This window comes from Pelophylax lessonae (assembly GCF_965119305.1).
Source record: "Pelophylax lessonae genome assembly, chromosome: 7".
NCBI classification, from domain to species: domain Eukaryota; kingdom Metazoa; phylum Chordata; class Amphibia; order Anura; family Ranidae; genus Pelophylax; species Pelophylax lessonae.
In genome coordinates this window covers 277,565,200-277,590,525 of record NC_138774.1, presented here as the reverse complement: position 1 = coordinate 277,590,525, position 25,326 = coordinate 277,565,200, and the positions used below count along the sequence as shown (strand labels likewise).

At 43.4% G+C, this 25,326-nt stretch overlaps 1 protein-coding gene across 1 annotated transcript in view; it reads right to left on the bottom strand.

Moving 5' to 3' along the window:
* The window catches only part of HMCN2 (hemicentin 2), a 377,259-nt gene that overhangs the window by 41,890 nt on the left and 310,043 nt on the right, over positions 1 to 25,326 (bottom strand). The window contains exons 65-73 of the mRNA XM_082263033.1: positions 23,970 to 24,094; positions 22,386 to 22,569; positions 17,372 to 17,469; positions 11,887 to 12,162; positions 7,969 to 8,159; positions 6,350 to 6,431; positions 4,812 to 4,948; positions 698 to 839; positions 471 to 615 (exon numbers count right to left, since the gene is read on the bottom strand). Of these exons, the coding sequence (XP_082119159.1) occupies positions 471 to 615; positions 698 to 839; positions 4,812 to 4,948; positions 6,350 to 6,431; positions 7,969 to 8,159; positions 11,887 to 12,162; positions 17,372 to 17,469; positions 22,386 to 22,569; positions 23,970 to 24,094 (1,380 nt within the window). The remainder of the gene's footprint in view (positions 1 to 470; positions 616 to 697; positions 840 to 4,811; positions 4,949 to 6,349; positions 6,432 to 7,968; positions 8,160 to 11,886; positions 12,163 to 17,371; positions 17,470 to 22,385; positions 22,570 to 23,969; positions 24,095 to 25,326) is intronic.

Genomic DNA, 25,326 nt, shown 5'->3' with positions numbered 1-25,326 from the left:
CCTTAAACTACGTAGAGGGTTCTTTACTATCAGAGCGGTAAGAATGTGGAGTTCTCTTCCACAACCAGTGGTATCAGCAGGGAGTGTCGATAGTTTTAAAAAACTATTAGATGGGCATGTTAACGACCACAACATACAGGGGTATACAATGTACTATTGACATAACACACACACTCATCAAAGGTTGAACTGGATGGAATGGTGGTTACTAAAATTGGAAGAGATGCGGTTTAACCTTAAACTACATAGAGGGTTCTTTACTATCAAAGCGGTAAGAATGTGGAGTTCTCTTCCACAAGCAGTGGTATCAGCAGGGAGTGTCGATAGTTTTACAAAACTATTAGATGGGCATGTTAAGGACCCCAACATACAGGGGTATACGATGTACTATTGATATAACATACACTCATCAAAGGTTGAACTGGATGGACTGGTGTCTTTTTTCAACCTCACCAAAATGAAAACAATACCTGGACATTTCCAAAGAGAGCTGAGTGCCATCTTTCCTCCATGTTGTAGCTGGTTTTGGATGCCCTTCTGCCCAGCAAGGCAAAACCGCGGTCTGGTTAACCGGTGAGCTGACTACGGAGGGTCCAGGCATGATTGAAGGTGCAACTATAATACAGGATATCGTGTGATCACCAGACACCAGGAAACAACAGGCGTTACAGATAACCAATACTTTCTGTTTACTTACCTTGTATCTCTACAATAAATGTCAGGCTGGTCTGGCCAATTGGATTTATGGCTATGCAGGTGTATTCCCCGCTATCTGAAGCCTGCAGGCTGTGGATCTGTATATATCGGCCTTTAGACAAAACTTGGACTCTCCTGTCAGTCTGTACAAAATGCAAATTAAAAAATAAATAAGGACTTCTTTCTTACAAAAATTAATAAAAATATTGAAATTGAAATCTAAAAAAAAAAAAAGACTTCTTTCTTACAAAAATTAATAAAAATATTGAAATCTAAAAAATAAATAAGAACAAAATAAAATGTTGTGCTTTAATCATATTACAGCTTTAATCATATTACAGGTATATATTCAGTTAAAGAGGTTCCAGTTTCTCTACTTCAACTACACTGATCAAAATTAAAAACGCAACACTTTTGTTTTTGCCCCCATTTTTCATGAGCTGAACTCAAGTATCTAAGACTTTTTCTATGTACACAAAAGGCCGATTTCTCTCAAATATTGTTCACAAATCTGTGTTAGTGAGCACTTCTCCTTTGCCGAGATAATCCATCCACCTCACAGGTGAGGCATATCAAGATGCTGATTAGACAGCATGATTATTGCACAGGTGTGCCTTAGGCTGGCCACAATAAAAGGCCACTCTAAAATATGCAGTTTTATCACACAGCACAATGTCACAGATGTCCCAAGTTTTGAGGGAGCGTGCAATTGGCATGCTGACTGCAGGAATGTCCACCAGAGCTGTTGCCCGTGAATTGAATGTTTATTTCTCTACCATAAGCCGTCTCCAAAGGCGTTTCAGAGAATTTGGCGGAACATCAAACTGGCCTCACAACCACAAACCACGTGTAACCACACCAGCCCAGGACCTCCACATCCAGCATCTTCACCTCCAAGATCATCTAAGACCAGCCACCCGGACAGCTGCTGCAACCAAAGAATTTCTGCCCAAACTGTCAGAAACCATCTCAGGGAAGCTCATCTGCATGCTTATTGTCCTCATCGGGGTCTCGACCTGACTGCAGTTTGTCGTCGTAACCGACTTGAGTGGGTAAATGCTCACATTCGATGGTATCTGGCACTTTGGAGAGGTGTTCTCTTCACAGATGAATCCCGGTTTTCACTGTACAGGGCAGATGGCAGACAGCGTGTATGGTATCGTGTGGGTGAGTGGTTTGCCAATGTCAACCTTGTGGATGGAGTGGCCCATGGTGGCGGTGGGGTTATGGCAAAGGCAGGCCTATGTTATGGACAACGAACATAGGTGCATTTTATTGATGGCATTTTGAATGCACAGAGATACATTGACGAGATCCTGAGGCCCATTGTTGTGCCATTCATCCACGACCATCACCTCAGGTTGCAGCATGATAATGCATGGCCCCATGTGGCAAGGATCTGTACACAATTCCTGGAAGCTGAAAACATCCCAGTTCTTGCATGGCCAGCATACTCACCGGACATGTCACCCATTGAGCATGTTTGGGATGCTCTGGATCAGCGTATACGACAGCGTGTTCCAGGTCCTGCCAATATCCAGCAACTTTGCACAGCCATTGAAGAGGAGTGGACCAACATTCCACAGGCCACAATCACCAACCTGATCGACTCTATGCCAAGGAGACGTGTTGCACTGCGTGAGGCAAATGGTGGTCACACCAGATACTGACTGGTTTTCGGACACCCCCAATACAGTAAAACTGCAAATTTTAGAGTGGCCTTTATTGTGGCCAGCCTAAGGCACACCTGTGCAAATAAACATACTGTATAATCAGCATCCTGATATGCCACACCTGTGAGGTGCACCCCACACCGTTTTTTTTTCTTCCATTTTGGTGTGGAGTTCTCCTTTAAGATCCTCAGAGCACAAGTTGAATCATTAATGATCCAACTTGGATGCGACTTCCATTTAAATCAATGGGCTCTCATAGGGAACCATTGATTTTGACATGTCAAAAAAATAAACCCCTGATGCATCTTGACGCTGTATGCGGGATTAAGCCGCGTTTAGCAGCCTTTAGACGTTTTTACAGCTGTTACGTCATTCCTCAGAACGCACTGGCCCTGGGTTTTATTTTGCAGCTTGAAAATGCCTATGCCACTTACAGCTTCAAAACGTCTGCGTGTGCATGAGGCCACATAATAACATTTAAGCTGCAAAAAAAAAACAAAACGTCTGACACTCCAAAAAGCAGCTGTAAAAACGCCCTGTGTGCATGAGGCCTTAATTGTTACTGAGAGATTGGATTGCACGATTGTTGGTATTGTATAAGAAATGTCTAAAATAAAAAATAATAAAAATGATTGGAAAAAAAAAATATGTTACAGATGTGGACCTATGCATGAGTACCGAGATTTTAGCCAGAGCTGTATTTAGACTAGGGATAGAGCGATTATTGGCAAGGCCGATATATCGGGGGCCTATATGCACTTTCCCCGATATATCGGTATCGGCCCCGGAACTGGCCGATATTGCCGATATTTTTGTGACATCATTCTGCCTTCTTAGGCCGCCTCCCTCGCCTTGGACAGCCTCGCCTGGAGTTGGGACTAGTCTCACGGGAGTGTATCACAGCCATACACCCATCCACAGCAGCCCGGTGCCAGCCAGCCACCCACATCCACAGGCCCTGTACCAGCCAGTCACCCACAGCCCCTGTGCCTGTCACCCACCCACCACAGGGTGCCAGACAACCAGCCACCCACAGACAGGGTGTCAGACAGCCAGCCACCCACGGGCCCTGTACCAGCCACCCACAGGCCCTGTACCAGCCAGCTGCCCACAGGCCCTGTACCAGCCAGCCACCCACAGCCCCTGTACCAGTCATCCACCTACCACAAGGTGCCAGCCAGCCACCCACCACAGGGTGCCAGACAGCCAGCCACCCACCTACCCACCCACCACAGGGTGCCAGACAGCCAGTCACACACCACAGGGTGCCAGCCAGCCAACCATCCACTACAGGGTGCCAGCAAGGCAGCCACCCACCACAGGGTGCCAGCCAGCCAGCCACCCACCACAGGGTGCCAGCCAGCCAGCCAGCCACCCACCCACCACAGGGTGCCAGCCAGCCACCCACCACAGGGTGCCAGCCAGCCAGCCACCCACCACAGGGTGCCAGCAAGCCACCCACCACAGGGTGCCAGCAAGCCAGCCATTAAACATTAAACAAAAATTAACGTGTTCCGTACCAGATTTGTGTCAAAAATTTACTTTGTTTTTCAAAACTTTAAATGTACAAAAATATCGGCCCATAGCAGCCGATACCGATACGTTGTGACCAAAATATCGATATCGACCCTGAAAAAAACATATTGGTCTATCCCTAATTTAGACATCATGAATAATGAAAATAATAGTGCCCTTTTGAAAAAAAAAAGCTGGGTCTTTTGGTGGACTTACCCACAAATGTCAAGATGTTGCCAGAAAAGAAATGAAATAAATAATAAATGTTCTATGGTTATGGTACTGCCCACTCTTACTGTACTGGCTTTCAGCCAGGTCCAAGAGTACCTTCTGGTTAATGCTACTTTGTTCCTATCTGCTTTAGTTGAATTCATGCTGACTGCACGTGTTAATTATTACTGTGTTAATACTACGCAGAAGACAAAGCATGGTACATTAAAGCCCACTGACAGCTCAAATGTCGTTTCTACTTTTGGACAGAATGGGGGAAGGATAGAACCTCTCTCAAGTTTTTATTGCAGTTTGTGTTGCAATTGGGTGGGTTTTCAGATTCCTCTCCTCCTGTGCATTAGCTCGGACATATTGTAAGGCTATACCAATAGGAAGGCAGAAAGCAATACAAAAATGATAAAAGTTTAAAGCCTTCCACACTCCATTAAAAGAAGTGCTAAAACCGCTCTTTGCATCCCATCTTCAGAGTTTCCCTTTACTTCTTGTCTGGTCCACCATATAGGAAGTTATTAAAAAGAAATACCCGGAAGAAAGGGGTTATAACTCCTTCCTCACTTTATACAATTTTACAAAGGATTTTGTTACAACTGGGTTTAAACAATTTATGCAAGCATTATTTAACAATTTAGTGTGTTGACGATTTTACTTTTGCTGCCTTACAATGTCCAATGTGGGCTTCAAATATATTAAAAGTACCTGAAGATGTGTTTCTCCTCTGAACCACTGAATGGTTGGAGCTGGATCTCCTTCCACTCTGCATTCCAGAACCATCTGTCCACCAATGGACACAGATACTGAGCGAGGTTCACTGGATCCAATTACACTGGGAGGAACTAGAAAATGCAAAGTATGAGTTAAATTGATACTACGGTTTGATTTTTGTCCATACACCAATATTTATCTACACAGTTGGATAACAGAGGGAATACAAGTTTGCCATGGGAAACTGAAGCGCTTTATGGAGGCTTGCTAGTCTAGACATGTCAGGTCACCTGTGGCCAGGTGACAACTGCACCCTGTTGGAGGCAGGGGTGCACCACAAGGTAGTGAACCCAGTAGCTGACTGCTGCGGATGGACAGAATCGTGAGCCCAAGATTCCCCAGGGCGTGGAATCTAAGACCCAGCAGGTGTTCACCAGAGCCTCTAGTGGTGAGGATGGACTTGGCTGCAGCTGGGCCCAGGTCGCGGCCCCTGGGGTCCCCCGGGTCACGCTCCGTAGGGAGAGAGGGGAAGCAGCCACTCAGGACACAAGGGATAGTGATGGGTAAGCCGAGGTCGGGACAACAGGCAGACGAGGGTAACCAAGGGACAGGCCAAAGGTCAGGGTCACAGGCAAACAGGAGTGGTCAGAGACGAGCCAAAGTCGGTACACAGAGAGGTAGATGAAGCACACGGCAGACAGGAACACAAACTAACAAACACTGCTGAACAGCAAAGCACACCTGCAGTGCGCTGGTTAATATAGACTTTCTGCAATGGCCTGGGGTGGACCCAAACAGGGAGGAGAGATGATAAAAAGGTAGCCAGAAGGAGAGCCAGGCCTCTAATGCAGACATGAAGGAGAAGGTAAGCTGCCAGACACTATTGCATGTCCATGACAAGACCTACATGTCACTTTTAGTTGTTACTCAACGAGTAAGATGCAATACATTGACACCAGATAATAATCACATAAATATCTGTCATGTGGTCTGCACTTGGCTTTTCCCACTTGACTAACCATCGCCCTACCCTCTGACCCCCACTCTATGCTATGGGTGGGTGACCAATTCTTCATCTGCCTATATTGATCCATGCACTCCTGAGAAAGCATATCAAAATAAATTCTGAGAAACACGTGAAGTGAAATTCTGCCTGACTCCTATTTTCACAATCCAGTAAATGAATAATGGGGTGTATCCCATGTACTGTATGTAACAAGTGATAGGGCAATGTTATATTCATGGATAACAGCCAACATTGGATATGTTTTTCCTTCTTGTTTTTAATATATACGTTTTTAATGTTAAAATACAAAACCAATAAAATGCTACCATTAAAGTCCAACCATCTTTCTTTTTTGTTATATGCACAGAGAAATGTTTTCCCTTTTGTTGAGATGGTAGTGTCCCTTTAGGGACATTACAATTGGTTTCCAAGTAAGCATTTGATGAGCTCTATAGTGTTCTATATATTAATATAACTAAGTGTTGACCTTTATAAATGCCTTCCGCTATTCTATTCCACTTCGTACCTTTCATTCGCACCCAGGTTGCCCTGGAATCTCTACCCGCTGGGCTGCTGGCCACACACACATAGATTCCAGCATCTTCAGCCTATGAAAGAGATGAATACAGCACAAAATATCAGCAAACAGAATGTAATCTACTGAAAATGCTTTTTTTTTTAATAAGAGAAGGAGAAACAAGCAGTAACCCATAGCAACAAATGACAATGTACAGTATCTCTCTTATTATCATTGAAGCCCAATGGTTGCTGTACTTAACATATCATCATTGTTCTTTGTGGTCTTCCAAAGCAAAGTTTGCTGTAGACATTTTTTTTTTTTTAGTTCAGCCAACGGATTCCTCTATCTACACAAATAAGGTGGGACATTATATTCTGGCAGTGTGAAAGACTGTATCAATGTGGCTTAATAAAATATTGATATCCCCCGATACCAGAGACATACATTTCAGCTAGTGCCCAACTCACAATGGAATGTGGTCTCTAAAAATTACATTAACAAGTCATTCCTTACCATTTCAGACAGCATCAACACATCTCAGCCATACCTACTGGACACTTAACAATTAGACTTTACATATAGATTACAGAAGACACCTGAATACATTGATAAGTACTTACATATTAACACATCAGACAGCTGAGCATAGACGGGAAAGCCCTTCCACAAATAAGCAACTTCAGACACAAGACGTCTCACATTTACATCAATGTGTTAGGGACAACAAAACCTTTCATGTATTGTCTTATTAGATATATTCTATTGTTAAACTGACCCATGGATTGTACACCAGTTTAAACTGTTTTTTTCCCCACTGAAATGACCTATAAATGTGTGAGCTGTAAATAAACAAATCAGATGTATTTCCACCAAGCTTGAGTGCTGTGTGCCTGTACATCTCCTGGCCAGAGGGGGAAAATTCACTGCACGAGGGAGTAGAACTGAAGGGTCGTAGGTCTGGGACCTAAACGCAAAATCATCTTGCAACTGCCTTTTGACGTGAACGAGTTAACACAGTGGCTTCCTTTTTCCAACCTGACTAACTATGTAACTATGTAACCATGTAAATGGCAGATATTATTGCAATGTTAAATATTTAAGTGCTCTAATCCTATTTTTCTGGAATTCGGTAGGCATGATTGTCAGTAGACAAATTGTGAGAAACCCTGTCAAGTTTTTTTTGCTTTCTGTGTCCCCTATTGGGTTATTCACCTTCTTTATTGATCCTGGTTACCATTGTAACATTTTACAGCTGTCACTGAAACAGAAGATCGGGGTATATTTTTCAATGGGTACACTTGTTCAGGAGACAGCTGTCTAAGGAAGAAACTTCCCTTGATTTGGAGAGATTTTGTTGTTGCATCCCCAGGACAAGAAGTGAAGAAAATTCCTCCCAATGGGAAACACATAGCAAATAAATAAACCGATGGGGGATTTAACCCTTCCTTACTCTAAACTCCCAAGTCTAAACCTGAAAAACATGTGGTTATATATACATTTTGACTTACAAAGATGTATATTATTAACTGACAACATGGAAAACATATACAACTTGCAGGTCAACTGCCAAAATATAGTAAAGACAAGTGGAAGAGATGGGACTTTTGAGATACTAGCAAACACACCTTCACCCTTTCTATCCTGAGGACAGTGCCGTTCCTTGTAACTACGTCCGGACTTGATAAAGGCTGTCCATCCTTCTCCCATGTGACCTGAGGTGGAGGTATACCTGCTGCATTGCACACCAATTCCAGCAACTCATCCACAGCAACTGAGACCTCAGTTGAGATAGCAGGTCCCTCGATTCTTGGTGGTTCTAGATCATACAATATAAACAAGAACCATTATGAAACCAACCTAAGAGGAGTGTGTAAACATCAGCAAACAATGGCAAATGATAAGCTTTATGCTCTTAGGAGTAATTACAACTACGCTAGAGCCTAGAAGACCAACCAACCTCAAAGGTGAGTTCCAGGCAAATAGCTACAGTATATATAACTGAAATATATAGATCTATTTTGGTACTATTTATGTGCCAAAAATTTGTAATACTCTTCAGTCAGTCTTATAATTGAGACACTCCTAACAGTCTGGTTCTGGACCTTTCCACAGACTACACTGCAGTTGAGGAATAAAGCCGGGTCCAGGACGCAGGGCCGGGACAATGGGTGGGCAGGAGGGACGGTTGCCCTGGGCACAATGGTTTATTGCAGGGCTGGGGGGGGCGCCTTGACCCCCAACCCTAAGGAAAGGGGGGGGGCGCAGTTTGGCATCCTTGCCCTGGGCGCTGGGTGACCGTGTCCTGGCACTGCCAGGATGCACCCCAGCCTCTAATTGAATTGTGAAAAGGCAGCAATGCAATGATGAAGTGATCACTCTGCTGTGTGCTGCTGTGATTACACAAGGCTGATGGCAACAGGAATAGAAATACGTGTGCTGGTTATACATAATGTCAATTTTTTTTAATAAGTGTTTATATCTAGTTGGAATTTAGTTTTATCCTATTTCTTTTTATTAAATCCTTCAAAGCAAGATCCAGCAAGTTTCTCAAATGACTTTAGGGGTTGATTGCAACCTCTGACTTTATAATTCTGGTCAACCTTTATTTCACGCTCCATTACGTGTCTGCATTGGCTTGGAGAGAGGGTGGTGCTGCTGTACACTGCATGTTTTTGGCTCTGGTTCATTCAGGTAATAAGGATGCTGGCAACCAGTAGAGCATTCAATAGATGCTGCAATAAAGGAATGCCAGAATGCAAGTCTGAGCCAATCAGCAGAAGGACATTGGGGAGAATTTATCAGCACAGGACCACTTAGATTCTGGAGATTCACTGTCACAACCTGGGGGTGCGAGTTTTTGGTCAGCAATACTCAATATTTTCTTGGGCCCTGGCTCTATGAAGGAACCGATTTTGGTTCCCATAATCTTTATTATGAGGCTTCCCTTTACTGAATCCTAAAGGTCACTTCATAGAATCAAGTGTATGAATGTTTAGACCTGTCTCTTGGTCCCCCAAGACGCCCCTTAGCATCTTCCACGTACAGATTCAAGAATATTCATTGTTTTGTTTGTTTGGATCCTGCTATGGATTTTTCTACATTGGAGTCCTCTATGGATTTTTCTATACTGTGCACCCCCGGTCCATATAGTGGACGAACTGTACATTATCACACTCATCATGAGTACTGAATAATTCCTCAAAAACTCCTGAAGAAGCGGAAGACCCATGAAACATGTTGAGTATAATTGGCAAGAGCCACATCTAGTGGCCCTGGTCTCACACTTTTAGTGGTGGCATCTATCCATGCCAGAGGAATAGTCAAGTACAATTATATATGTATGAGTTATAATGGTTCTTGACGTTAATTAGTCTTTTTATAGACAACCTCAATGTAATATATGTTGCATATTTACCTCCCTAATTGGGCGGTTCTGGCTTTTGAAGGATTTTAATACATTTTTGTAATTTTTTACATCTGCCTTGTGTTTGTAAGTCCAGTTCTTTAATTGCTATTTATTTCCAGGACATAGGTACATTTCATAAAATTGCTTTTTTGATGTAGCACACACTAACTGTTAGATTCTGGAGAAGCTCTGCATGGCAACCAATCAGTTGCTATCTTTAGCTTGTTCAGTTAAGCTTTGAAAAAAAAAAAAAGATCAAAGCTGATTGATTGTGATGCACATCATCTCCAGATTCTGGCTGCTCCAATCTTGATAAATTCCCCCCTCTGTGTCTCCTGAATTAGTTTAGGCACAAACTTTCTTTGTCTATTTCGAATGTAACTCTAGTAAGAAGTGTATGTTCCCCGTAATAGCTATCGGAACCTTGCACAGATCTATCAATGACTCCAACTGGTACAAACATAGATCTATAGCTAAGCAAAAAAGCTTATACAACAAAACAAAAAAAAAAATATATATATATATATATATATATAAATGAAACAAAAAAAACCTTTTTGGGAGGTGGGGGGAGTGTTAGGGTTTCTCTAACACCCTGAAGTACCAGGTATTCTTATAGGTGGTCTGGTAAAAGAGGCCTGAGGCTCGGTTCACACTGTGGCGACTTGACATAGTCCCGCTCTATTCAGTGCAATGGAACGGTTCTAAATCGGAGTGACTCAAGTTGCTCCGACTTAGAAAAAGATTCCTGCACTACTTGGAGGCAACTACGGAGGGGCTTGCATTGACTTCTATTAAAGAAGTTGATTGCAAGCCATACTGAATTCGCACTGTATGGGGCGGCTTCAGAGTCAGGCAACTTTGAAGCCGACCCAGTGTGAATCAAGCCTTAGGAGCCACAGAAGCCTGGTTAGATAAGTACATCATGATTCTAAGGTTCTACCGTAAAGTATACCTGTAACTCTGGCTAGTAAGGGGATAGAGTTCAGGTTCACATCGAGGATCTCCATGCAAGTGTGTATCTGTCTTTTTATATACCACCGAGCAGGGCTTTTTTTCAGCTGGAACTTGGTGGAACTCCCACCACCTTTGGCTCAGGCACCCTGCTCCCTGCTCACCACTGTCACTTGTAAACACAGGGGTCTGGCTTCTGTGTTTACAAGTGACAGCTTGTCTCCCAACAGCTTCCAAAGATCTGATCTCCTGAGCGGCTCCCACTGAGTGCAGGATGGCGACAAGGGAGATGCAGGTGCCCAGGGTACAGTGGGGATGCTGGCACTCCTACTGGATGATCTCCCTACAAGTGAGAGAGGCGTGGCCACCCACAGTGAGCAGAGAGGTAGTAGAGAAGAAGAGGGGTAAAAGTGAGATGTGGATGGGGGATGCAGAGGTAAGCAGCTGTGGAAGAAGGCTGAGCTCTGCTCGCTGTGTGTAGCGCACCCCTGAACTCTGCACTTTGTGTGTAGCATACCCCTGAACTCTGCACTCTGTGTGTAGCGCACCCCTGAACTCTGCACTCTGTGTGTAGCGCACCCCTGAACTCTGCACTCTGTGTGTAGCGCACCCCTGAACTCTGCACTCTGTGTGTAGCGCACCCCTGAACTCTGCACTCTGTGTGTAGCGCACCCCTGAACTCTGCACTCTGTGTGTAGCGCACCCCTGAATTCTGCACTCTGTGTGTAGCGCACCCCTGAACTCTGCACTCTGTGTGTAGCGCACCCCCGAACTCTGCACTATGTGTGTAGTGCACCCCTGAATTCTGCACTCTGTGTGTAGCGCACCCCTGAACTCTGCACTTTGTGTGTAGTGCACCCCTGAACTCTGCACTCTGTGTGTAGCGCACTCTCGAACTCGGCACATAGAGCACCCCTGAACTCTGCAATCTGTGTTTAACTCCACCAAACAATACATTTGACCATACCCATTGTTTGATGCAGTTTGGAGGGTGTATGTGTCGGGGGGGAGGGGGTTTTGGGGGGGTCGTGGTTGAGTTCCTGCACCTATTTTCTGAGAAAAAAAGCCCTGCCACCAAGTCTTTTGTCCCCACATGGCAATCATCCAAAACAGTAAAACATTTGTAAGGCAGGCAAAGTCATTCTTGAAACCTATAGATACGAGTCGTTCTTGGCCCACATACCTAGAACAATCAGGCGGAAGTGTTTGCTGACTCTCCTGGCAGCATTGTGAGCAATGCAGGAGTAAAGACCAGAATCCCCAGTGTGAACGGACTCCAGGTACAGCCGGGTCCCCAGACCATTGGGCAGAAGGTTACTCTGTAAGTTGAGAGGTTCGCCATCTTTCTCCCAAGACAGCGAGGGCAGCGGAGACCCATGAGCTTCACAGGTGAATGTCACAGAGGAACCTTTGATGGCCGTCACTTCCTCTGTGCTCTCAGAATTCTCCACTGGCAAGGCTGGTATAGATAGATCAATATATATTGAAAATCAGAAATCCTATACTAACAGTTCAGCATAGCAAGAGTTTAAAGGACACCTTCTGCCTAATTCACATTTGACCAACAATAAAGACTATTTTCTGTATCCGTCTCATTTAAAGTGTTACTAAACCCAAAACAATACAATCAGTCTGTATATGCAGTAAAGCATGCATGTTTTACTCACCCTGGAACTGTGGAACCTAAGAAGTTAATCCTGCTCATTGTGTATGTAGCACCCTCCTAGTTAGGTGCTAGGTTCAAAGCATTTTATGCTACATCTGCTTATCAGGGGAGCCTAATCTGTTAGGTTGCCTGTTGCATGTTTCCAGGTGTGATTCACTGGGTCTGAGGGAATGTCCCCACTGTATCCAATAGGGGAGCCTGTTAGACAGTGGAGGAAACCTAGCCAGTGACACATTGGCTTTTGTGGGAGTCCCAATGGGAGGGCACTCTTGCAGTGCATCCTGGGATTGCTCATAAGAGCTGGGAGGACATGTGACAGGGCATCTTTGGCAGGAAGCAGAGTCCCAGGAGGAGGCTGACGGCTGTCTCTCTAAAACCCTGAAGAGTAGGGAAAAAGGGGGTGCAAAGTAGGACCCTGAAGAGTGATTCACAGTACAGAACAGTTTGCTTAATTCTACTTCACTTTAGTGGCAAGGTGAAGCAGCGGCCTTGCCGCATCTAGCTATAATCAGAAGTCCCAGTAATTGTGCATAGTTTGTTCAGTTGGAGTATCCCACTCAACCCTTCTCCTATCCCAGTTCTCAAATAAAACAACAAAACCCCTGGACTGTTTTCTGACTTAGCCAAGCACTTAGAATATTCTGTATTGTCAAGTTGTTGCTATGGGTAACCCAGGGGAATCTGTAACCAGCCGCTCCCACAGGAGTAGTGCTACATGTAAAAAGACCCTGCCCTTCTTCCACTGTCCCCAATCCATCTCCTGCCTTGGGGGCACTCTGCTGCACATGCTCAGTTTGGTGTGTATAGTTTTTTTTTTCTTTCTTGGGAGGGTGCATGTGATCAGCACAGGGCCAATCAGCACTGTCCAGGAAGAGGATCAGGGGTCCTGCAGCCTCATAGGACAGTCAGAATAGAATGAAAACTCCTACAAACTTTAACTAAACACTGATAGAAGTCACAAAACTGCTATATACTGAAGTTGAGAAAAGGTATTTTGCAGTTTTGTTAAAGAAATTATGAATGTTTCATAATTAATTATATGTTTTAGAATCATTTATGCCTATAAGGATATATACATATGCTTATATAAGAAGTCTTGTTAGAATTGTAAGTCATCACATGAATTTCCACGTTATCTTGCTAACAAAGGCTTACTATACTGCATGACGTCGGTATATCCTGTCCATATGTCTTGTAGCCCAGGAAATGGCTCATGTGTCTAATGAATAGTGACAGAATACTATATATATATATATATATATATACACAATAAACTACTGTTCCGCATTAAAGCGGAGGTCCGGGCACAAAAACGAACATTTTTTTTTGTGCCCATCCGCTTGGTCTCCTTCACCTGAAAAGGAATTGGATAGTTAGGCGTTTTTTTTTTTTCACTCACCTTGTAATTGGAGATTGAAAATACTCACCTGTTCTCTACTTCCTCCCTCGGTGCCGCGGCTCCGACGTCACTTCCTGTCTTGCGATGATTCCTGGGAGCTGAACGTCATCGCTCCCAGGAATCAATGCGACGGCACCGGCCCCGCTTGTCACTTCCGGGGCGACGCCGCATTCCCTGCTAAACAGCTTCTGGGCATGCCCAGAAGCTGTGGAGGAATGCGGCGTCGCCCCGGAAGTGACGAGAGGGGGCGGTGCAGGCGCATTCTGGGACAAGAAGACGCGGAAGAGGACGCAGAAGCGTATCGCGCTGGCTTCAGCTGCCCACAAAAGAGATGGCAACGCTGGAGAAGAAATTTTAAAAGTGAGTATTTCTTCTTGTAGGTAAGTGCGAACCGGGACAGATCAGAGGCTAGCCATTGTGGAATGTACTAGCCCTGACTGTCCCGGGGGTATGTTCACTGAAAAAATGTTTTCGTGCCCGGAACTCCGCTTTAAGTATGTGAAACCCCCTTCAGGAAGTGATACAATAAAGCTTGTATTTCGGCCTACCAATCATTGTCCGAAGGGGAGGTTTCTTTTTCATTCAGGATGTTTTAACTGTATATAAATGTGCAAGCTAGCATAAAGAATTCAGACAAGTGTCAGATAAGAAGCCAACTAGGCTAGCTTCTGTGTATGGAGCCCTATTCCACGGGTCACAGGCGGCCAGAACTGGTGGGTGAATATCTGACAATCTCCTGTACTTGTCTCCTCGTATACGAGAAATAAATCTTTTCTTGTATCAGCTTGTGGTCTAAGGTGATTTCCCTTACAAGTTTATATTTAGTAAAATAATTGCATTTCCATGTTCTGTGTAATGTGGGAGACCAGATATAGTGAATGCAGGCTCCTGGGTTTAGTAACACTTTAAGATACATATTTTTCCTTTTATACGTTTTTTTTAGTCAAACTTCATAAAACATGCACCAAACTCATGTCTTCAAAGAAATGTAGTATTTTACTGACCTTCCATCTCCTAAAGGGCAAGCATGTAGGAGACAAACAAGTCATAAGTGAGCAGCAACATTGATGTCACAGACATACAAAGGGTATTAGAAAGAATTATAGAAGGAAGAGTAAATGGACTGTAGAATAGATGGATATAGGCAGGCAGTGTGTAGTGCAGTAGTTCACAGACTAACTGCTTTGTAGGAAACCAATGACTTAGCTACAGTGCCTTGAAAAAGTATTCACACCCCTTGAAATTTTCCACATTTTGTCATTTTACAACCAAAAAGCATTAATGTATCTTATTGGGATTTTATGTGACAGACCAACACAAAGTGGCACATAATTGTAAAGTGGAAAGAAAATAACAAATGGTTTTCAAAACTTTTTACAAATAAATATGTGCAAAGTGTGGTGCACATTTGTATTCAGCCCCCCCTGAGTCAATACTTCTTGGAACGGCCTTTCACTGCAATTACAGCTGCAAGTCTTTTTGGGGATGTCTCTACCAGCTTTGCACATCTAGAGAGGGACATTTTTGCCCATTCTTCTTTGCAAAACATCTCAAGCTCTGTCAGATTGGATGGAGAGCGTCTGTGAACAGCAATTTTCAAGTCTTGCCACAGATTCTCAATTGAATTTAGGTCTGGACTTTGACTGGGCCATTCTAACACATGAATAGGCTTTGATCTAAACCATTCCATTGTAGCTCTGGCTCTATGTTTAGGGTCGTTGTCCTGCTGGAAGGTGAACCTCCGCCCCAGTCTTAAGTCTTTTGCAGATTCTACCAGGTTTTCTCCTAAGATTGCCCTCCATCCATCTTCCCATCAACTCTGACCAGCTTCCCCCTCTCCACCCCAGTCTCAAGTCTTTTGCAGATTCTACCAGGTTTTCTTCTAAGATTGCCCTCCATCCATCTTCCCATCAACTCTAACCAGCTTCCCCCCTCCATTCCAGTCTCAAGTCTTTTGCAGACTCAGGTTTTCTTCAAAGATTGCCCCGTATTTGGCTTTATCCATCTTTCCATCAACTCTGACTAGCTTCCCTGCTGAGGAAAAGCATCCCCACAACATGATGCTGCCACCACCATGTTTCACGGTGGGGATGGTGTGTTCAGGGTGATGTGCAGTTTTAGTTTTCTGCCACACATAGAGTTTTGCATTTAGGCCAAAAAGTTCAATTTTGGTCTCATCTGACCAGAGCACCTTCTTCCACATGTTTGCTGTGTCCCCCACATGGCTTCTCGCAAACTAAAGAAGGGGCTTTCTTCCAACAATGGCTTTCTTCTTACCACTCTTCCATAAAGGGCAGATTTGTGGAGTGCGACTAATAGTTGTCCTGTGGACAGATTCTCCCACCTGAGCTGTGGATCTCTGCAGCTCAGCCAGAGTTACCATGGGCCTCTTGGCTGCTTCTCTAATTAATGTTCTCCTTGCCCGGCCTGTCAGTTTAGGTGGACGGCCATGTCTTGGTAGGGTTGCAGTTGTGCCATACTCTTTCCATTTTTGGATGATGGATTGAACAGTGCTGAGTGAGATGTTCAAAGCTTGGGATATTTAACCCTGCTTTAAACTTCTCCACAACTTTATCCCTGACCTGTCTGGTGTGTTCCTTGGCCTTCATGATTTTGTTTGTTCACTAAGGTTCTCTAACAAACCTATGAGGGCTTCACAGAATAGCTGTATTTATACTGAGATTAAATTACACACAGATGGACACTATTTACTAATTAGGTGACTTCTGAAGGAAATTGGTTCCACTATATTTTAGTTAGGGGTATCAGAGTATAGGGGGCTAAAAACAAATGCATGACACACTTTTCACATATTTATTTAAAAAAAAATGTGAACACCATTTATCATTTTCCTTCCACTTCACAATTATGTGCCACTTTGTGTTGGTCTATCACCACATACAATCCAAATAAAATACATTTACGTTTTTAGTTGTACCATGACAATATGTGGAAAATTTAATCCGGTATGAATACTTTTTCAAGGCACTGTAAATATAAATACTTATTCAGCAACAGTGTTATAAACAAATTTCTGCGGAATAACGTCTGTTTCAACCAACCATAACAGCATAATGTTGGCAGATTTATGGCTCTTTATGGTGCTATAAAGAAGAAACATTATAGCTGACCACTACATCAGTGTTTGAACAAAACTTTCACTTTATTGAATCATGGGTAAAGGATTATGGTTCTACATAATGACACATGTCTCATCCACTAGCACAGGGGTCTTCAAACTATGGCCCTCCAGTTGTTCAGGAACTACAATGTCCATTATGCCTATGACTAGACATGGTGGGAATTGTAGTTACTGAACACCTGGAGGGCCATAGTTTGAAGACCCCTGTACTAGTGGATGAGACATGTGTCATGATGTAGAACCATAATCCTTTGTCCATGATTCAATAAAGTGAAATTTTTGTTCAAGCGCTGATGTACTGGTCAGCTATAATGTTTCTTCTATAATGTTTCTTCAGAGTTTTACAAAGCCTCATGGAACATGTAGTTCTGCAACAGCTGGAGGGCCATAGATTGAAGATCCCTGCACTAGGATCTTCATATGATCATATCATCAGTTAAAAATTGTGGTAGGATACATACATTCAACCAGCAGGGTAAAGCTTTTCTCTGCACTTCCAGCAGGACTTGATGCTACACAGGTGTAGATGCCGGCATCTGAGACTTGTACTTGGGATATCCTGCATAGAAATACAGCAACACCGCATTATATTGTCAGAGGACGACAGTGTTTACCATAAGAAATGTTACCCAAATTGTGGTTTTCCAAAAGGCTTCTTCAAATAACCACTAACAGTTTATATTTTCCAAATTTAACTAGGATGGGCCTTTTGCAATGTCACCAATTTACATAACTGTGCTCCTACCTAAAATCTGACAAACCGCGACTTGTAATTTGGGTCATGCACACATGTTAGCAAACGACCACGGACTAGATAGTTTCTGTGAATCATCTTACACCATAACTATCACTAGAGATCGACCGATTATCGGCAAAGCCGATATATCGGGGGCTGATATGCACTTTTCCCGATATATCGGAATCGGCCACCAAGGTGACCGATATTGCCGATATTTCAGGAAGGTGCTTGTACCGGAGTGATACCTGCAGCTAGAGGCATCACCCCGGTACCGGCGTCCATAGCTGACGGTCGGCTGTCCTGTAATGACAACCGATGCGGCTAAAAAGCTGCTCAGCTGTCATTACAAGGAGCGGGAGGGGTCACCCCCTCTTCCTCAGCCTTCCGCGGCTCGCCCCAGGTCTCCCGTCCCACCGGGAGACCTGGGCAACCAGCCTGCATGGCTGCCGAAGACCCGATTAAAGCCGCCTTCTGCTCTGATCGGGTCTCCATGCAAAAACCCGGAAGTGATGTTATGAGTGACATCACTTTCGGGTACTGTCTGACGCCAGATTAAAAAAAATGAGAGCATTCAAAACAGCCAAACTTGGCGTTTTGAATGCTTTTTTTTTTTCCAAATGAATGCTTTTAAGTGCAGAGGAGGGGTTTGGGGTATTTTAGACCCCCAGATCCCTCCACAAGAGTACCTGTCAAATAAATAAAAAAAAAAAAAGAATTTTTTGTACGAAAATATCGGCCAATATCGACCGATACCGAGATGCATTGGCCAAAATATCGGTAGTGGCAACGAAAAACCGATATCGGTCGATCACTAATTATCACATTTCAAATGTAAACAGAATTTTTTATTATATCCCCAAATTTGGTAAAGAACAGTCATTCGAAAATGATACACTATACAATATTGACCTTATTAAAAATAAAAACCCAAATCCAAGAAATTTGGGACACTGTACAAATTGTGAGTAAAAAAGGAATGGACTCATTTATAAATCTCATAATCTTATATTTTATTCACAATATAATATAGATAACATATCAAATGTTTAAAGTGAGACATTTTGAAATGTCATGCCAAATATTGGCTCATTTTGGATTTCATGAGAGCTACACATTCCAAAAAAGTTGGGACAGGTAGCAATAAGAGGCCGTAAAAGTTAAATGTACATATAAGGAACAGCTGGAGGACCAATTTGCAACTTATTTGGTCAATTGGCAACATGATTGGGTATAAAAAGAGCCTCTCAGAGTGGCAGTGTCTCTCAGAAGTCAAGATGGGCAGAGGATCACCAATTCCCCCAATGCTGCGGCGAAAAATAGTGGAGCAATATCAGAAAGGAGTTTCTCAGAGAAAAATTTATCATCATCTACAGTGCATAATATCATCCAAAGATTCAGAGAATCTGGAACAATCTCTGTGCGTAAGGGTCAAGGCCGGAAAACCATACTGGATGCCCATGATCTTTGGGCCCTTAGACGGCACTGCATCACATACAGGAATGCTACTGTAATGGAAATCACAACATGGGCTCAGGAATACTTCCAGAAAACATTGTCGGTGAACACAATCCACCGTGCCATTCGCCGTTGCCGTCTAAAACTCGATAGGCCAAAAAAGAAGCCATATCTAAACATGATCCAGAAGCGCAGTCTTTTCTCTGGGCCAAGACTCATTTAAAATGGTCTGTGGCAAAGTGGAAAAATATTCTGTGGTCAAACGAATCAAAATTTGAAGTTCTTTGTGGAAAACTGGGACGCCATGTCATCCGGACTAAAGAAGACAAGGACAACCCAAGTTGTTATCAGCGTTCAGTTCAGAAGCCTGCATCTCTGATGGTATGGGGTTGCATGAGTGCATGTGGCATGGGCAGCTCACACATCTGGAAAGGAACCATCAATGCTGTAAGGTATATCCAGGTTCTAGAACAACATATGCTCCCATCCAGACGTCGTCTCTTTCAGGGAAGACCTTGCATTTTCCAACATGCAATGCCAGACCACATACTGCATCAATTACAACATCATGGCTGCGTAGAAGAAGGATCCGGGTACTGAAATGGCCAGCCTGCAGTCCAGATCTTTCACCCATAGAAAACATTTGGCGCATCATAAAGAGGAAGATGGGACAAAGAAGACCTAAGACAGTTGAGCAACTAGGAGCCTGGATTAGACAAGAATGGGACAAAATTCCTATTCCTAAACTTGAGCAACTTGTCTCCTCAGTCCCCAGACATTTGCAGACTGTTATAAAAAGAAGAGGGGAGGCCACACAGTGGTAAACATGGCCTTGTCCCAACTTTTTTGAGATGTGTTGATGCCATGAAATTTAAAATCAACTTATTTTTCCCTTAAAATTATACATTTTCTCAGTTTAAACATTTGATATGTCATCTATGTTGTATTCTGAATAAAATATTGAAATTTGAAACTTCCACATCATTGCATTCTGTTTTTATTCACAATTTGTACAGTGTCCCAACTTTTTTGGAATCGGGTTTGTATATAAATTACTAAATAATAGCCATCTATATGATCTTTTTTCAAAAAATGATCACAAATTGTTAATCCTTTCTGATTAACTGTGCTATGATTACAAAAGCACATGTGACCCAAACAATAGGCAAATATTATCTGGTCTCTGACAACCAAAAGCACTGTAGATGTTTTAGGGTCAATAAAAAATACAGAATGTCTCTTATTTTCAAACAGACACTATACCTGGTAAAACTGATGAAGGGGATCAACAGGGTACAACATTGTGAAACACTACTAAGTGGCAGGGCCATCTTACCAAATGGGCACGCTGGGAAGTTGCCCAGGGGCCCCAGTTGCCCGGGGGGGGGGTCCCCATTTGCCCAGTGACCCAGCCCCAGCCAAGCATTAGTCCAGATTCCTGTGTGCATTCCCCTGCCAAACTTAGCAGGTGGCAAGCGCCTGTCGGCCCTGCACTGCTGTTAGGCCACTTGGGCCGTGGAGGGGGAGCCCGCAACTGCAGGAATGACTGTCAGCCTCCATGGGAACAGGCACACAGGACAGTAGAGTGTGACTCCCGTCCGTGTGTGTGTTCACCGGACCCAGCCGCCATACTTGGAAGCTGTCATTAGCCTGGCACTGCTGTACCAGTAAATTTCACCTTATCGATAATTTGCACTTTTATTCTCGTAGGTGATTGTATAGGCAGGGCCCCAGTGCTAGGCATTGCCCAGGGCCCTTTAATGCTCTTAACCACTTGCCGACCGCCGCACGACTATCTACGTCGGCGGTCAGCCCCTCACAGGCAAACTGAGGTAGGTCTACGTTGCTTGCTTGTGAGGGTCTAGGGAGCGAGCGCGCACCCCCGGAGGCGCGCTCCCGCGTGGTCACGGACCCCCCCGCGCGTGTGACCGGCGGACTCGATGTCCGCCGGCCACTCTGTGATCGGCGGGGGAGAGGGAGAAAGTCAGGCAGCTTGTGTAAACAAGCTGCCTGTCATTCTCCTCGGTGTAAAGACACTGATCACACGGATCTACTATGTAGATCCGTTGATCAGTGTCCTTACAGCTCAAGCCACAGCCAATCACAGTAGAAAGCACGCCCCTAGGGACACACACAGCCCCTCCCTACCAAATAAAGTTAACCCCTTCACTACCAGTGTATTTTTACAGTAACAGTGCATATGTATAGCACTGATTACTGTAGAAATGTCACTGGTAACCCCAAAAGTGTCAAAAATGTCAGTCAAGGGTCCGATCTGTCAGCCCCAATGTCGCAGTACCGCAAAAAAAATCGCAGATCGCCGCCATAACGCGTTAAAAAAAAAAAACAACAAAAATGACAAAAATCTTTCCCTTTGTTAGTAAACGCGATAACTTTTGCGCAAACCAATCAAAATACGCTTTTTGCAATTTTTTTTACCAAACATAGGTAGCATAAAACAAATTGGCCGAAAATGTTAAAAAATTTTGATTTTTACATTTTTTTGGGGGGGGAATTTCATATAAAAAAATGTGAAAAATATTGCTATTTTTGCAAAATTGACGCTCTTTTTTTGTTTATAGCGCAAAAAGTAAAAAGCGCACAGGTGATCAAATACCACCAAAAGAAAGCTCTGTTTGTGGGGAAAAAAAGGACGTCAAATTTGTTTAGGTACAGCGTCGCACGACCGCGCAATTGTCCGTTAAAGTCACGCAGTGCCGAATCGCAAAATACCCCCTGGTCGTTTAGCAGCCAAATCCTCCAGGGCTTAAGTGGTTAAGATGGCACTGCTAAATGGGAAGTAGAATAGTCAAATATGGGGAGGAAATATGGATGCCACAATGCACATGTAAAATTACAAACTATACACAAAAACAGGGTTTTAAAAACACTGATAAAATAATTTACAATATGCAGGGGAACTCTTTATCAATATGATGGGCAGCCTCACTCGCCAATAGGAAAGCAGAAAATGTGGGAAGGGTGGGCCAACTCTCAACACCACCTGGAGATGCTGGATCCTGCAGATTAAAGTACCCTAGTTTCAAGGCTCCTGATGTGCAGTTTTCTAAAGCGATGTTCAGACATCTTTAGGTGTCTCCTTTTAATACATGCAAATCCTCACTTTTTATACTTGCAACTGATAAACAGTGGGCATCATATAAAACATTCAATGCAGATATTCAATTACTTCATAGAAGAAAAATGAATAAATGCTTCTAATAACTGCTTCATAAAATAGTAAACAATAATGCTACAAAATCATAAGATTGGTTCCTCACCGTAGGATCCGCCCTCCCGAGGAGATCCTGAGGAATCTGGATGAGGAAAGCTGGCTCCCATCCTTCAGCCACATCAACTGCATTGGCATGGAACCACTGGCAAGGCACTCCAAGGTAACCTGTGATCCTGGGACACTGCTGAGGGTCTCAGAAACATTGGAGCCTGATTCAAACACTGGAGGAGCTGTAAAAGAAAGACAATTCAGAAACACAGGGGTTTACAGTAACATAACACACAGAGAATAATGGGGTTATAGCTATGCGTTCTCAGCACCTTAATTTGGGTAGATAATGAAAAGGGGATGCTAAAACTGACTATCAATTTTATGGGTTCTCCAAGGGTTCTTAACCCTAAAATGTAATCATTGAGCGTATTTACCTCTGCTTTCTTGTGAGAAACTATTTGTTTCCCTGAAACTCAGCCAAAAAATTGCTAAGTTCTTTTACTCCTACCTAAGACACCTGGTTCTGTGAAGCTAACTTTACTATTCCTTTCAAAAAATGTGCTTATATACCCAGCCCTTTCCCAACAAAGGTCCAAAAAACATGGAACGAATGGATGTCTTCTCAACTAGATCATTAGTTCCGTTAGATCAAATGCCTTCATTTAATTACTGTAAATTCACCACTAATTTCACTGTCACTCAAAAACGTCCATTGGGACAAAACTAAATCAAACCATATGCCAATCAAGACTTTCACTGAGATTTCTTGCTTCACTATTTTTAGCCACTGACCTGGAAAAGGCATGCAGATACTCATCAGAATTCTGTTTCTAGGTTAGGGACTCAGAAAGTACAGATGGCAACAAAGGTGACCTAGTAAAACTCATCAAAGGCAGCCGAGGAGTCCTTACCAAAGTACAGTGACAGACACACTTAACAGCCAATCAGTGCCTCTTCCTGCACAAAGGCACAAAACCCTGGCCATGTCTCAGATCCAAAATAAGCCAATCAGTGCCTCTTCCTGCACAAAGGCCCCAACCCTGGCCATGTCTCAGATCCAAAATAAGCAGTCTACCGGTTAACAGAAGATTGAAGCTCCTGAAAGGTAAGTATTTCAGCAACTCCTGGCAATCCTAAGATGGCAAATTCACTAGTAGAATTTTGTACAAAAATGTTAGTTTTTGGAACTTTTGTTCAACTTTCTAATGGATAGTGGGGTCAAATCATTGTAGGGGATGAAAAAGTTAGAAGGAGCGGGATGAAAATATTTTCTCGACAAACAAAATTCTAAATGTAAATGTAGTTTTCGTTCAAGAAAATTGTACGAAACATCATACAGACTGTAATGAAACCAGTTTAATATATCTGGGATTACATTCAATATCAGATTTGGACAAAGTTTTAAGTATTTTAAACAAAATTATGGCAAGAAAGAATGTTCTAAGAAGGTTCTGATTAGAATTTCCTACTAGCGTATGGCCAGCTTTAGAGCTATCTTAGGACAAGGAGCAGTTTGGTTGAAGGGGAATGACTATAAATGAAGTTTGACTTTAGATCTGCTTTACGTCTATGTGTATTTTTAAGTTAATGACACCTGAGTAAATGTGAGCGATAAATCCCAGGGTATCGCGGTACTTACCAAGAATGTTCAGTACATAAACCTTTGTGTCTTCACCAGCAACATTACGAGCCAGGCATGTGTAGCGGCCAGAGTCAGAGGGTTGCACGGATGTAAGATGTACAGAGCTTCCATCTTGGGACAGACTGACGAGGCAAAAAAAGAACGTGATAAATTAAGTACAACGCATTCTGTCCAGTTCTGGTCGCCAGTCCTCAGGAGGGATATGTTGGAGCTGGAGAGAGTCCAGAGAAGGGTAACTAAACTAATTAGGGGATTGGAGGACCTTAATTATGAAGAGCGCCTGCAATCGCTTGATTTATTCTCCCTGTAGAAGAGACGCCTGAGAGGGGACATGATAGCAATTTATAAATACCTCAATGGCGATCTCAGCATAGAAAAAAAGCTATTCAGTCAAAAGGATTGCATGAGGATTCAAGGGCATACAATGCTATTAGAGGAGAAGCGTTTTAACCTTAGGGAACGCAGGGGGTTCTTTACTGTTAGGGCTACAAGATTGTGGAATTCTCTACCACAAGAGGTGGTTTCTACGGGAAGTATGGCTACTTTCAAAAGACTCTTGGATGTACATCTCAAGGATCAGAAAATTCAGGGGTATGACAGATGATTACGGCCATACACACCTACACAGGTTGAACTGGATGGACTATTGTCTTAAGTCCCCGTTCACACTAGGGCGACCTGTGAGGCGACCTGGTCGCCTCACAGGTCGCCGTAGGTCGCCTCCCATAGGGAAGCTGCGGACCCGTTCTAATAGGAGCGACACAAGTCGCTCCGACTTAGAAAAAGGGTCCGGAGCTTCTTTGGGGCGACCAGGAGGCGACCGCCATAGACTTCAATGTTATGAAGTCCGTGGCGGCCGATCCGAGGTCGCGGTGCGAAGTAGCGTCGCCCCTATGTGAACGGGGCCTTATTCAACCTCAACTACTACTATGTAACATACAGCTGCATAATTGTCTGCACCTGATTTATCTTAGGCCGACATGGAAGTATATATTTGTGATTTTGAAATTGCGTTTAGGGCCTATTTATTAAAAAAAAAAAAAAAAAAAAAATACCAAAAAATGAGTGATAGTTTTCTTTTAAAGGGTCAGGGCACCCAAAAGTATTGTTTAGATATAAGTGGGCTGATTCCGAAGGAGCCTCCATCTTTTTTATATCTTCTGGATTCCCCTGGCCATAGTTATGGACTCTGTTCCTGTGCACCTCTGAGTTTTGGGTGTATCCGTCCATCTCCAGCTCCTCCTAAATACTCCATAATATAAAATGAATAGGAAATCCAGCATGGAGAAATGGAACCCCTCATAATAGGCACAGCAGGTGTAAAGAATTGGGAGCTCAGTGCAGAGTTCTCACC